This window comes from Myotis nattereri (genome assembly GCF_964212035.1).
Source record: "Myotis nattereri genome assembly, chromosome: 12".
Taxonomy (NCBI): domain Eukaryota; kingdom Metazoa; phylum Chordata; class Mammalia; order Chiroptera; family Vespertilionidae; genus Myotis; species Myotis nattereri.
In genome coordinates, this window is record NC_138087.1 from 78,595,720 (window position 1) to 78,611,357 (window position 15,638).

The 15,638-nt window shown below is 42.4% G+C and overlaps 1 protein-coding gene across 4 annotated transcripts in view; it reads right to left on the bottom strand.

The window, feature by feature from the left end:
- Positions 1-15,638, bottom strand: part of FNBP1 (formin binding protein 1) — a 98,965-nt gene that overhangs the window by 21,985 nt on the left and 61,342 nt on the right. For all 4 annotated transcript variants that reach the window (XM_081103960.1, XM_081103962.1, XM_081103961.1 and 1 more), the window contains exons 7-9: positions 3,042-3,170; positions 1,706-1,852; positions 39-236 (exon numbers count right to left, since the gene is read on the bottom strand). In XM_081103960.1, the coding sequence (XP_080960086.1) occupies positions 39-236; positions 1,706-1,852; positions 3,042-3,170 (474 nt within the window). The remainder of the gene's footprint in view (positions 1-38; positions 237-1,705; positions 1,853-3,041; positions 3,171-15,638) is intronic.

The following is a 15,638-nucleotide window of genomic DNA, read 5'->3' on the forward strand; positions in this document are numbered from 1 at the left end:
TATCAAACTCATTCACACCAGGCACCAACCGCCAGTACCTTGTTTTTCTTGATGAACGGCCATAACTTTCCTTTGGGTTTGCCCCCGAATTTGGGCTCTGCTTTGCCTTCTCCTCTGGAATTGGAAAGGCTGTTTTCCGACACGGTGCGCTTCATTGGCTGTGTGTAATCCTCAAATTCGATATCTCCGGGAGGCTCAAACCCCGACTTGTAGGCCTCTATGACCAGCTGTGAGTCCTGAAATTATACCCATCACACACAAACACATTCAAATACATGTGAATGCTTTTTACACAATGAATTATGTTTACTGCATAGATGTTACTCTCGGGAAGCTACATTAATTGATAAGAAACATTTTTTCTAGTAATAATTTTATTATTAGAAAGAATAATTTGTAACACTATAAGTTGAGTTGAGGTTTGAAGATACTTTCAATAACCAGTTTTCTGCATTTGGAAAAACAAATATCAATTAAGAACTTGGCAAGCCTGGCCAGTGCGGCTCAGTGATTGAGCGTTGACCTATGAACCAGGAGGTCACGATTGGATTCCCGGTCAGGGCACATGCCCGGGTTGCTGGCTCGATCCCCAGTGTGGGGCATGCAAGAGGCAGCCGATCGATGATTCTCTCTCACCGTTGATGTTTCTATCTCTCTCCTTCTCCCTTCCTCTCTGAAATCAATAAAAATAAAAGAACTTGGCTAAAAACAGAGAAATTGGGCTATTATAAGCAATTCCCTGAAAAAAAATACAGTCACACAAAAATCTATTTCCTACCAGAAGTTCTTAAAGCAATTTAGCATACACAAAGTCAGAGCAAAGAGTAGATGACCTCTCTAATTTCTCGGTTCATTGTGATGCTAATTTATTACATAATTTTACTTCACGTATATATTGCTCAGCCTCTCCTCTGCTAGAAAGTAAGTTCTTCTCCTTTTGCTCTACCGAATCCCTAGTACCTAGCTGGCGCCCGGTGTGCAATGAAAGTGTGCTGGGTGAATCAATGCACTGGATGCCTGCTCCTCGGCGTGCACTCTGCTGGGCACATCGGGTCAACATGTCCTCAGGGGGCTCAGAAAGTTACAAGCACAGTGCCCTAGATAAAGGAGTCCATGCACAGGTAAAGTATGACAAAAACGCGAGTGATTGGTAATAACATTCTAGCTCGATGGTCATCTAATTAAAAACCCACAAAAACTAGAGAAGATCATTTGAAAAGATTTCAACTGATTAGCCGTAGTTATTGTAGTTAAAAGGGAAACCACCATTCTGACATAACCTTGTGAGGTTGTAAAATTTCAAGGAAAAAGACATTTCCGAGCTTCTGATGTAAGAAATTAAAGTCGGGCTTGTTTCAGGGAAGTCAAGATTGGAGACTTAACTTCTAAACCCACCATTACTATTTCCCTTGAAAGGCCCTCTCCGCACAGTGACGCGCTGGTGACTGTGGACACTGTACACAGGGTGATTAATCCCTGAGACTGGCGTGATTTCCGTCCATGAGCCAGGCACATAAAACCACCCAAAGCCTTTGAGCGAACTGCAGATGCAGAGACGCATGGAAGTAAAGGGTCAGTGGTGATGGGAGAATGGGAGGGGCGCTCAAAACATGGAACACCCAGACAGCACGGAAGCAGCTACTGTTGACACCGAGAGCAGCGGCCTGTCAGGAGAAGGTTGAATGAGATCACCTCCCATACTTACAGTTTTCTCATCAATGCACTCGGCCGCCTTCACTATTCCATCCAAGCACTTCCCGATGATTGGAATCACCTGCCGGTCGACCTCCGCATAGGTCTTCATGGATTCTCCGAGTCTCACTATCCTCCGCTCCTCCATCTCCTGTATTTTCTGTAACATCAGATTTTGTGTAAAATTCATCTGCCCACGGCTGTCATTTAACGATGCTGTTTTTCAGCAGCACTGCTACCATGAGTCAACTGTCCAGTAAGCAAACAGGCCCATAGGAAGGGTTAGAGTTAGAGCAACTGTAAGGTTATTGCTCCCTGGACACGCATTTTATGAACTGGTGGGCTGCCCAAATGTATACTTCACACAATTCCACTCCTATTTCAGCAAGAATCCCAAACTCAGGTACTTTTAGTATTAACACCATTTGGTATTAGATTTCACACATTTCCTTCATCTCGGACCCACTGCTTTACCCTTTTCCAAAAGCACAGTATTTGGTTAACTGTCTCAACCCAAGCAGGGCTGGGGTGTAACTAGCGCAGCTTCCTTCTGCGAGGTGGGGGGCTCTTGTTCGCGTGCGTGCAGACGCTATGAAGCTAAGAGCTATTGTTTTTTCTACAACTGCATTTGAGGTTGTAAAAGATTCCCAAAGTGAGAGGACATGTGTGTATCTTTTTTGTTTTGTTTTGTTTTAAGGCTTAAATATCTTTTCTCATACCATTTTTGAAAACATAAAGGAGTCAAAAGAAAAACAATTCGAAGAACTGTCACCTGTTCAAATCTTACACCTATGAATGCAAATTGATTCCTAAAGTTAAGTTGGCTTTTTTTTGGGGGGGGGAGGGGGAGGGGGGCGCGGTAACTAGAACGGTCATTTTAGCAAAGGAAGCATTAATTTAAGAATCACAGTTCTGCCCTAACCGGTTTGGCTCAATGGATAGAGCGTCGGCCTGCAGACTCAAAGGTCCCAGGTTCGATTCCGGTCAAGGGCATGTACCTTGGTTGCAGGCACATCCCCAGTAGGGGGTGTGCAGGAGGCAGCTGATCGATGTTTCTCTCTCATTGATATTTCTAACTCTCTATCCCTCTCCCTTCCTCTCTGTAAGAAATCAATAAAACATATTAAAAAAGAAAAGAAAAAAAGAACCACAGTGCTAGACTGTGGGGCAAACCAAGGCTACTGATGAATCTTGAGATGAACAGTTTACTTCGTTTTACTGTGAGTCTATGTCGGAATGCTCCACAAAATGACTTGGATTAGAGGAAATTGAGAATTATATAAATAACTTAGAATATAACCAGCAACCACAATCCCAAAGCCACACATTTCTTAGAAAGACAAACTGACCTGGAATATGTGGGGAATGTGAGTGTGGTAATACTCGCGCTGCTCATGGTTGAATTTCTGAAGAATCGATGAGTAATCAGCTTTGCTGTCCTCTGCCATTTGGTGACGGACTTGAGCTTGTTGTCGTGCCTGGGGGCAAAACAATGAGAATATCCCCATGTTTACAGAGATCAAATGAAAGCCTAGAATTGCGAACCGGAGGGGCTGGGCTCAAATTTACCTCAAATGTGTTGTATTTAGCAGGTGCTATATTTTTAAAGATTATAGTTTACAGTCCACATTATTTTGTATCTGTTCCAGGTGTACACACCATAGTGGTTAGACAATCATACACTTTACAAAGTGTTTCCCCTGATATTTTGTACCTACTTGGCACTGCACACAGGTATTACAGTATTATTAACTATATTCCAAATGCTGTACGTTACATCCCCATGAGTTCTGTAACTACCAATTTGCATCTTTATTTTTTATTGATTGATTGATCTTAGAAAGAGAAAAGAAGGGGGGGAGAGGGAGAGGGAGAGAGAGAGAGAGAGAGAGAGAGAGAGAGAGAGAGAGAGAGAGAAACATCAACTGGTCATTCCACTTACCTATGCCTTCATCAGCTGATTCTTATACGTGTCCTGCCTAGGGACTGAACCAGAACCTTGGCATAGCGGGACTATGTGCTAACTAACTGAGCTACCCGGCCATGCTACTGCAAATGGTAAGATTTCATTCTTTCTCTGGCTGAGTAACAATTCCCTTGCATACATGTACCACATCTTCTTTGTCCATCCTCTACTGATGGCACTTGGGTCGCTTCCATATCTTGGCTATTAAAACGTAGCAGGTGTTATTTTTAAAAATGGTTTAGCATTTGAATTTACTTTAGGTAAGGATATGTGTTCTGATTTGTCACAAACTTCAACATTCTGTTGTCTAACTTGGCATTCCTGTCTAGGGAGACACCAGAGTCAGCATTCTTTCTCACCTGCGCCTACAACTTGCACTTGGCCAGATTCACAGATTTGTGTCGCCTGGATGGGCCTTGTGAGAACTTCTGTGTATATAAATATATATATATAACACATTGTGTACATATATGTTTTCTTCTTAAGGAGGAGGACATGAGGGAATCCATACATTTTTAAATTCAATTCTCAGTGGGGTTCATGACAAAAAAGGTATATGAACCATGATCCAAATGGACTTTCTAAAACTCCCACATTTATTTGTCGTTATTCTGTAAAGAAGCAGTAAGCCTGCGCCCTCTTTGTGCTTTTTATGTTTTGTGTACATGCTATTTTGTGGGCTTTTTCCATCCCTCCTAAATAATCAAGAATAAAATTCACCAATTTGTTCCCTCTTCTAATCCATATTTTGGTTTCTCACATACCTCCAGGGGAGGAGCAAGTGTTGACATGTTACAGAATGGATGTGAAGGCTCCAGCCAGTACGTGTGTAAACGTAAAGTCATCCACAGATCCCAGGGATAGTTAGGCTGGCGATCCACCCTACACTCACCCAGCACCTGAGGGTCCTGCTCAGGAACTCCGAGACCGGGCCGGGGGATGGGGGCCCACACCCACCCGCTGCCAGAGGAAGAGAAGGCTTGGCTGGCAGCTGACTTGGCAAGCCTGCCACACTGAGCCAACAACACCACAGGAAAAGGGCTTGTTCCCACATAACCAAGGCAACTTTTTGTTTGTTTGTTTTTTGCCTTGTTTTATGAACCCAATAGTTGGGGGGGTGGGGGGGGGAAGGAAAGAAAGAAAAAGAAAAAGAACAGGAACGTTCAAATGTAAACCCGAAGCACACACGTGGGGGTGGTTCATCCCTTCCTGGCTGGTCGCTGATAACATCTCCGCTGGTTTGTAGCATCGCAGGGCTTTGCTGGTTTCCTGCCTGTGACGTGAAAGCTTCACCTGATTCTCACTTCCTGACTCACTGACTCATAGGCGCACTGGTCAAGGCCCAAGGTGGTCGCTGGGAGAGGCTTCCTTTCTCCCCTTCCCCATGCATACAGACACACTTCCCAAACCAGTAACAGCATCAGCAGAGCCACAGAGTTTCCTTATTGCCCGACGTGTCTCAGTTTCTTGAGGCCTCAGGTACCTCAAAACCACCATATCATTTCTCACCTCCCCTTGGGTATTTCAGCTGCCACTCTTTCTGCCGCCCATCCTGTCCCGTCCTGACCATATGCTGCGCTTGGCTTCCGCTTGTACTGCATCTCAGTAAACATAGAATCCGTCCCCAACATGCTAAGTGCCCAGCTACCCTGACAACCCCACGCCCTCCTCCGCTAAATCGCTTCCCCACCTGCGCGCACTCCATCTGTCCCTCTCAGGCCGCCAACGCGAAGTCCTCTTAACTCTTTCAATGACCTAGACTGTACCTTCATCACTTGGTTACGAATATGAAAAAACACAAGGGGATTCCCAGGCCTCAAATGTCTAAAATATTCTCTATTTCATTCACAAACCTTCCTCAGAAAAAGACACAAAAACCCCAGGGGCAAGGGAGGGCTCACCACTTCTGTAAACAAGAATAACAAGCAAGAAGATGGACAGTCCCTGTGTTAGTTTTGGAGAAATGATTCTACCTCGGTGAATTTTAGAAACAGCTTCGTTCTGAAGCAGAGATCAGTACGTCATTATTATATACAGGGTGTCCCCCCCAAAATGCATGCAAACTTAGAATATAGTTATAAGTTATGTTTATGAAAATGCATTTCATTTTCATTTAACAGCTACTAGCTGTGAAAGTGTGTATACATTTTTTGGGGGACACCCTATGTATTTACGCATGTACACACACACACACACACACACACACACGCCACATGAGCGTGTCCTCAGGACAAGTCCATCATGCCAGCCTTGGAATATTTTTCTGATGAGATCTGGGGGCGAGCCCTGTGGAGGCCCCGCAGCACCATGTGGGAGGAAGTGGCTGTGATCCGCTTCCTCCTCCCTCCCCAGAATCTCCAGCGATGTCTTCGCCTTGGCTATCTGATGGCCTTTGTAAGCATATTAACTCATAATAGTTTCCTGATGTCCTTTCATATAACTAGGGACTACTAGTGTGAGCTGTGGAAGCGACCGAAATAAGCAGCCACATGTATCAGCTGAGCAGAAGAAAAGGCAGCCCAACAGCCAGAGGGGATGGGATGTTCCAGAAGCGAGTTTCCCTGGGAGCTTTTCTTGAGTGCCAAAGCGTGGACAGAGATGGCACACGTCCATGCATTTCTACAGCCTCCCTCTCGCCCACTGAAAGGACAGAGAAGCACTTAAAGGAAGCAAAACCTTGTTGTACATTCAGTTCTTCAAGGTCACAGCAGGAAGGCAGGACTGTCTTAGCCTCCATCCCCGCACCCATCTGCTTTGAATTAATCCTCACTTTTGAATCCCGAGCCCAGGAATGTGCCATTGTTCTGACCAAGTTTAATATGGAAAATCTTTTTTTGTTTTGTAAGCTGTTGTGTTTATTTTACGATGGAAAGAGCCAGCTCAATCAGTTACTAATTATAACAGATATATTTTTAGAACTATCTTTAATAGTATTTTCAAAAATTATCTGAAGTAACCAATTACTAACTAGATGTTTTAGAAAGTGCACCTCCTCATGTACTAGTATATGCTACACGAAGGTTAAAGCATCACTATTTCTCATTTCTTTTTAAGTCAGTCTGAAAATAGCGACTATTATCTTAAAGAGGTACAGTAGTTCCATTAATTAAAATTTCCATTCTTATTTTTTTTTTAATGAGTCAGAGTCACGGAATTTAGAGATAATCGAAAAAAACCCAGAATGACCACAACTGCAGGAGACTGTAAGTCACACACATCTTTGAATAAGACCTACTCCACTTTCACTGTCAATCACAAAGACTGAATTTAAACTTGAGAATTTCTGTGACAAGTCCTTGGGAATCTCCCCAAATAAATCCAAATAGAAGTATGTACTGTTTACGCATGAGTTCACTGCTAGGTAATTCTTTTCTTTCTTTTTTTAATTTATCTTTATTGTTGAATTACTGGGTAATTCTTTTTCTTTTTTAAAATTTTTGTTGAGTTTATTGGGGTGACATTGGTTAATAAAATGATATAGGTTTCCGGTGCACAATCGTTTACACCATCTGTGTATTGCATTGTGTGTTCACCACCCAGAGGTAAGCCTCCTTCCGTCACCATTTGTGTAATTCTCAATACCGCCCACCCCCACATCCTATGGAAGTACAGCTTCCTGCCTAAGAGGTCAGACTTGCTATTTCTAAATAAAGGAAACAATATACTAGAAACCGAACTGCAGCCCGATGCTTCTCAACCCGAATGGGCTTAAGATAAAAATATTGGAATGCATTTAGATTGTTAGCACGGACAACGTGTGAAGCGACTTCCCTATTCGACTTCCTGGATCCTGACCGGGCATCGAACCATGACCTCCTGGTTCACAGGCCGACACTCAACCACTGAGCCACGCCGACGGGGCAGTAATGAGATTTATTACTTTCTTATCATGACCTCAGCCGCCTCAGGATGTGACCCCTGCTGTTCATTAAGGGACACACCATTCACCGCAGAGCGCCGGGGAAGTCGCCTTTGCCCTTCGCATGTAATATAACGAAGGACAAAACCCTATTTTTTATTACCAAAAATTTGGGGATAGCAAATGAGGAATATTTGACAGCTCTGGTTGCTCAAATAATAGTAAATATTCTCTGCAGCAGCTGTACACTCAATACTGTGTTTCCTCATTATCATCAGAGGAAATTTTTTTTAATAGAAACAATCTGTAAAATGGCGATCATTTAATGATATCAACATCAGTGAATAATTAAATTGTAAAGACATATCTAAAGGAATATAATACATAATGTTCCTAGAATGTCCTGTCACATGGCAGATGCTCAGTCATTATTCATTCAATGATTCTGGAATTAGGTTCCAATGTATGTGAACATTTACCATATAGCAAGTTTGTCTTTCTAATGAACATTGGTATTCCTCTGAGCCTTATTAAATAACTTTTCTCATGTGAATACCCAGCATGAGGGGAGATGCTGCAATGCCCGGCTCAAGAACTGCTGCTGCACGGTACCATCTCCCTGCAAAGGTCAGGGTCTTATCAATAAATACAAAATATGCTCAAACACACCCCATCTTAGAAATTCAATACAAACACTCTCACTTCACTGCACTGTGCTCCACTCCTAATACTCTATTCCCTGCTCCTCAAAGAGCAAAACTCCTCAGATATGTCTTCATTTTATGCATTTCATTCATTTTACAGAGGAAATGTGTTTTAGGCTGGAGGGGAAAGGGGCTGAAACCGAGATTTCATCCTGAAGTTACTAGCCCGCATGGTGACCTGCGGCAGCTCCGCTCACACAGCAGATGGCCTGACCGCAGGGCCGGACCCCGCCAGCAGGGTGTGCGGCCGGCCTGAGGCGCAGCAAGGATCTGGCACTTGGCTCTTGACCTACCTCTCTCCAATCTACCTGAGCTATTGACTCAACAGTGTGGGCAAAATCAGTCACATGAATTTAATCACCTACGTTATTTGGCCCATCCTCTCTTTAGTTCTTTTTCCCACCTCAATCACAGAATGTGCTTGCTGTAAAATAATTCAAATGTGCAGAGCTGTACGGTTTAGAAAGTAGAAGTACCCACACCTCTAGCCTCTGATAATCACTATTTATGGTGACAGCCTGGAGTTCGCAATTTGTGTGTGTGTTGGGGGGCAGTGTCTGAGAAAACATCGAAGGAGGCACAGCAGCCTGGGACAAGTGATTGGAAAGTTCTAGAAATACAGCTGCAAGGATACCACTAAATGACACCACAGTGATCCCCAATCAACAGCTGGCAAACGTGGTGAGTCTGAGCCACCAAGGAGCTCCAACCAGTGGACACCTTGCTTCTGGACAGGCCAGGTTGATGAGAAGCACTCAAGTCTTCACAGCCCACAAGGGAGATCAGAGAAAACCTGTTGAGAACGCCTGGAAGCTTGCACTGATTTTCTGGGATTTGTCAAAAACTAGTCTTTGACCCAGAATTCTACCGGTGGGAATTGATCCTAATGAAATAATTTTAAATGAAGTCTGCAACTGAGGCACGTGCCCTTGATAAGAATCAAACCCAGGACCCTTCAGTCCGTGTGCCAACACTCTATTCACTGAGCCAAACTGGCCGGGCTAATGCACTAATATGTAGCATTTAAAAAGAAAAAAAAAATGTGAAAGAATATTTAGCCCAGCCGGTGTGGTTCAGTTGGTTGAGCACTGACCCATGCCCCGAGAGATGGCCAGTTTGATTCCCGGTCAGGGCACATGCCTGGATTGCCAGCTTGATCCCCAGGAGGGGGAGTGCAGGAAGCAGCCCATCGATGTTTCCATATCATTCCCTCTCCTTTCCTTGCTTTCTAAAATCAATTTTAAAAAAAAGAATATTTGATGATCAAGGAATGTGAAAGCTGTATATAATTTAATTTTTTTACAGTTTCCAAAACAGTATTTCCAGCATAACCCCATTACTGTAAAAATATAAAACATTAATAATGATAACTTCTGTAAGAGTGATGAGGGTATATCTTATCTTGCTAAAAAGATTAGTAAAAGAGACAAATTTTAATGCTGAATTCTAGAAACTGAAAGGTTGAAGGCTTGCCTTTGAGGCCCCAAAAGAAAACAAAAAGCTCTGAAAGGATAATGTAGCAGGAGGGTTACCAACATAGAAGAGATGAAAAAGGTCTCTGTCTGGAGCAATGTTGTTGTATGATAAATGGCATTGTTCACATTTCCCAGCGCTGCCGCATCGAGAATACATTTCCAAGTTCAAGACTGAGAATGCATTTACAAATTCCTATTCAGACTGAGTGCTGGGAGTTTTTGTTGGAGCCTTTCAGGCCAGGAACTTGCCAAAACAATGAGTCTGTCTTTGATAAATTATAAAGGCAGCTAAAATACAAAACAGAGAAAAACTTCAAAATAAGTTAACCAAAGAAATATGCTTGAACTATTCCAGCAATTTCCTGATTTTTTTTTTTTTTTTTAACAGCCTTACAACTGGTAGCCCCAGCCTGGTAGGTTCCCTTGGTGCAGAGTCACTGAAATAGGACAGAATATGGAGAGGTAGCAAATGAGACCAGCATCTCAATCCCACATGGGCCATTCACTTGCTAAACAGTTTTGAGAAAAGGCCTTCTGTGCCCCTATATTCCGGATGCTTTATTTGAAAAGTAGAATGTGAAATACCTGCTTACTCAAGGTGAGTGGCAGTTTCTGCTAAGAGAGAAGCCAGTGGTGACATTGTTCATCCGGGCACTGGCACCACTCCAGGGCGGGCTGGCGGGAACAAATTTGGGAGGAGCTCGAGGCTCTAAGACTCTTCCTCTTCCCTGGCTTCTAATTGCATTGTCATTGGCAAGAGCCTTGAGCTTTCAGTTATGTGGGTTTGAAATGATCTCTTTCTCTTCCCCTTCTCTCCTTAATAAATAACCTCACTACAGAACATGACAATCACAAGGTTTCATATACATACAGCTGAAGAGAGCTGGATTCTAGGAAGTTAATGCTATATGACCACCATTCTCTATGGCTGTGCAGTTATTGTGAAAAACAAAAATACTGCAAGCACTTTGTAAACCTAGTTCTAGAAAATATATGTTCCACAGAAGAGAAAAAAATTATTCCCGATACATCCCCCAAGGTAAATAAATGAAATACTATACTTCTAGTTCTGAGGGAATGTAAGGTGTCTGGAGTTAGGTTAGCAGCTGTCTACCTTATTACCCAAGCCACAATAGATTTCAAACAGCAATGTTTAATACTAAAAATCTCACATGTGTCATTCAGTAAATACTACCCATGAGCTTAAGGTGTAAGACCATAGGCCCTTCCTCTATTCCAACCTCAGTGTTAACTTTCTTGGCTCTCCTTTAAGCTGGTGACACCCAGCAAAACTAGTGTAGTGTCCTCAGCCAGGAAGCTTGTTGAGGTCTCAGGAGATAGGGTGGATGGGGAAAGAGTGTATTTGAGAAACAAAACCTTACACTTGTGTATGTATTATACGGGTGGTACCAGAATCCCAAGCCCATGTGATTAACATAAAAATTAGTTCGAGCCCGACTGTGGTGGCTCAGTGGATTGAGTGTCATCCCATGAACCAAGAGGTCCTGGGTTCAATTCCCAGTCAGGGCACATTCCTGGGTTGTGGGCTCGATCCCCAGTAGGGGGCGTGCAGGAGGAAGCCCATCAATGATTCTCTCTCACCATTGATGTTTCTATCTCTGTCTCCCTCTCCCTTCCTCTCTGAAATCAATAAAAATATTATTTTTAAAAAGAAAAGAAAATATAAAACACTTTCCAGTGCCAGTTTTTTGAGCAGTAGGTTCCATAGCGTTTCATCAGGGTCACATTCATTCCGCCATTTTGCTTTAAGCATCATGATCCGTTCTTAACTGACCTCTCCAGCTAGGTCCTGCTCCGTCACCTGCCCCATCAGGCAGGTCAGCATCTGCAATGTGTTTCCCTCAGAGCCCTGGATGAAGTTCTCGCCACCTCAGTTGCTCTCTCTCTTGTTCCTTCCTTTCAACTTCTACCCATTCTTCATGCTCCACTCCCAAGACCTCCTTCAGACCTATCCCAACAAACTACTCCACGTGGAGTTTTTTCAGAGGCAACATCCACAAACAACTTCTGAGCTCCTGGGACCTGCTGGTCACAGGACCAGGTGCTTACATAGATGATGTAACTCAGTCATTTTCACTGCTTTGCTCTGGTTATCTTCACCACGGAGTTGGCATGTAACAGGGTACCCTTCTTCCCTACTGGCCCAGGTTTTCCTGGTCTCTCCACGGCATCATCATTTGCTAACCGGAGTCCTCGTGAAAGGCATCTACGGCCATCCTACTGGCGCTCTGCACTGTTTGTTCAATAGATCTTCCTGCAGACGCCTAGATGTCTAGAATGTGCAAGATATACTCAATTGATTCACAGTAGGTTGAAGGGGGAAGAATTGAGGAGGGAGGAACCAGAAGTGATCCAAGGAGAAGCTCACAAACAGGCAAAATTCAAGTGGCAATACCAGTCTCAACCAGTTAACAGAAGTCCAAACACTGGCCACTACTTTACACACATCACCACCACTGGTGCCTCACAACCATCCTTGAAGGGTGTATATCATCCTTGTTGTACAGAATAGAAAACAGGCTCAGATTAAGTAAATTCCTCATTGCACCATTAGTGATTGGTAGAAACAGGACCTGAACCCACTTCTATGTAAGATTAACATTAAGAACAAGCTCTTGGCCAAGCTAGGCCACTTATTATCAGTAAACATTAAGATGTTATTCAGTGAGTTACCATAGGAAAGCCTTTAGAACAGAGAGGGGCACATAGTGCCAAGTGTTCGAAGCTACACACACACACACACACACACACAAATAATACTTAACTTAATTCAGTTTTATTTCCTACTAGAGGCCTGGTGCACGACATTAATGCACTAGGGGTGGGGGGCGGGGGGACGTCTTCAGCCTGGCCTGCACCCTCTCGCAGTTGGACATCCCCCAAGGGGTCCTTAGCGCTGCTGCGGAGGCGGAAGAGGTTCCCACTACCACCACTGCACTCGCCAGCCGTGAGCCTGGCTTCTGGCCGAGTGGCGCTCCTCCTGTGGGAGCACACTGACCACCAGGGGTCAGCTCCTGCATTGAGCATCTGCCCCCTGGTGGTCAGTGCATGTCATAGCAACCGGTCGTTCTGCAGTTGAGTTGATTTACATATTAGCCTTTTATTATATAGGATTCATATCCCTATATCCATGTAATATAAATATTTGTATTCGGGTCATATTTTATTTAATTCAGTTTTAGCTTCAGATCTAGGGTATAAGAAGGACCCATCACCTTGCTTTGCTCTGTTGGTATTTTGCATATTAACTAGAGGTTTGGTAATGATTATGCTTTTAGGAGTATTGAGGCAGAGCTAAGATAGATTCTCATGTCAACATTTTAATGCAGATGAAATGCATACTGGGACTATTTCACTGGAGAGGCTTTTGAAAGCATTTAGTCTTTATATAAATTCACTTCTGGTAGCACCTCCTCCCCCATATCTGATACACTGAGATTTAAAATTTTGGCTTTCTTGATTCTTTTTAGATACTTATTTAACCAAACTCCATTTTTAGTGTAAAAACCACTTATTTCAAAGACAAATAAGTGAAAAATTAAGGTTAACAAGTGAGACAGTAATAACTTCTAAAGAATGAACTGAAACTAGGAGCTGGCTACAACTTTAAGCATAGTTTTGTGTGAAGCATTTGACCATAGTAAGTAATTTTATGTTTCAACATCCCTGTCACAAATTTCATTTTTAGTGGTAAAACTAATATGAGCATCATGGGTTTTTTTTTCTTTTAATATATTTTATTGATTTTTTACAGGGAGGAAGGGAGATAGAGAGTTAGAAACATCCATGAGAGAGAAACATCCATCAGCTGCCTCCTGCACACCCCCTACTGGGGATGTGCCCGCAACCAAGGTACATGCCCTTGACCAGAATTGAACCTGGGTCTCTTCAGTCCACAGGCCAACGCTCTAGCCACTGAGCCAAACTGGTCAGGGCAGTTTTTTTTTCTTAATCTCATCCTACAAATATTCATTTATGACATAGATCAAAGTTGTGTCTTGTTTGCAAATATAAATACATTTATTCCACATCTAATAATTGGAGAAAATTTCCATTAAATTCTATTTCCCATGGGAAATGTCAAAGGAAGTAAACATATCTATTACTACTCAGGACAAACATTAAGAATGAAACAATAGAAGCCATTCAGGATGTTCATTTAATACAAACATGCTGAGAAGCAAAGTAAATAAAACATAAACCCTACAGATGACTTCTTTCAGGGCAGATATAAACAAGAGACTAACAAAAGTGTCTTTTCTAGAATCTCTGATTTGGATACTGATCCACTTAGAATAGTCAGCAACAGCATTCATTTTTTACAGTGCATTTTTAATTCTATATTGTCTCCTGTAAATTAAAAGCAGTTTAAACTGAAAGATCAAGCTGTAGTTGCAAAATTTATTTCCTGTATTCATACTAACCACTTCCTCTATTTTTTAAAAAAAATTGTTTTCTAACTTGTTACTATGAACAATTCCTTCAGACATTTTATATGCAGCAAATTTGGGGAAAGCACTAAAGACATTAACATGTTCAATAAAGATGGCAGCTTCCTAGTTACATACAGCAAGGGCAGAGAAAATATTGAATAGTACAACTCCTTATTCGTACAATAACTTAAGGAGTCGTCTTGCTAGAGGCTGTTTCCCCAAATGGTAAAAAAATGGAACACTCTGCTACTCAGCTGGCTTCCGTTAGCACAGAACCTACCCGACCTGGCCAGGGCTGCCTTCCCAGAGCCGGCAACTCTGATTCCAACCGAAGCAAACTCTAAAACTACTACAATTCATTGGTTTTATCAAGACAATTACCAAACTGATAATCACTCGAGTCAATTCCTTTATACTTGCTTACAATGGCATAGATTCTTTATTCTAACTTTATTTTTCTCTTTAAAATATTCTACTGTGTGATACGTGACATAAAAAAAACAGCACATGTATATTGGATTGTAAATAGAAACGTGAAGTTTCATCACTTAGCTCTTGGAATTCTACCTTAATTCATGACTCGGGATTTCATATTCTACTCCACCTTAGGGACATCTATGTAGAATTTAAAAGCTAATAATGTTCAAAGCCAAATATTTTTAGAAGCCATAATGTCACACAAAAAATGGAATTTAAAAATGCCCTAAGAAACCGATACACTGTTCTGAGTGCTCATGGTTAGGATTATAATTTAATTTAGTTTGTAAAACATTTCCTCAAATCGGGTTATATAATAAAACTCACGATGAAGCCAAACAAGGAAACCTCTCACTTTGTAGAGAGAGTTCTTCTGCTTAGTCAACACTCAGAGTTGCAATGTGCTGGAATAAAGAAGCCAGATTAACCGTTTCATAGTCAACAACTGCCCACAAAGAGACAGGCAGTGAAGGAACCAGTCGAGTTGAAGGAAACTCGACTTGTAGGAAAAGGAGAAATTGGTACTAAAGTTCAAAATGCATAACTTGGACTCTCTGACCATTTCTGCAGCCACTTGTGACCAGTAATTGCAGTTTCAGTTAAACAATATCCTATTCTGCATTTAGAAATTATGTAAGAGCTAACTAACAGTCACAAGGCGAGGGCGACTTAGAGAAAGGGAATTATTCACGGCCTGACATGGATGAACTCGGTCTAATGCATGCATTTAGCAAACACTGTTCTCTCTGTTCGGAAATATTAGTCCACATTCCATTCATTTTGATAACCTTTTCCTTTTCCATCCCAACGCCACACTAACCAACAGCAGCACCACCAGAATTCAGGGTGCAGGTGCTGCCCCTCACCCAAGTTTGTCTAGCATGCTATTATGCCAAAGCAGAGGGACAGAGAAAACCCGACTTTAAGGTCCTTGTCACCGAAATGCCATTCAAGAGTTGTTTAGGGGGCAAATGGGAACCTTCACCAGACAGTGAACTAAACATCAGAAAG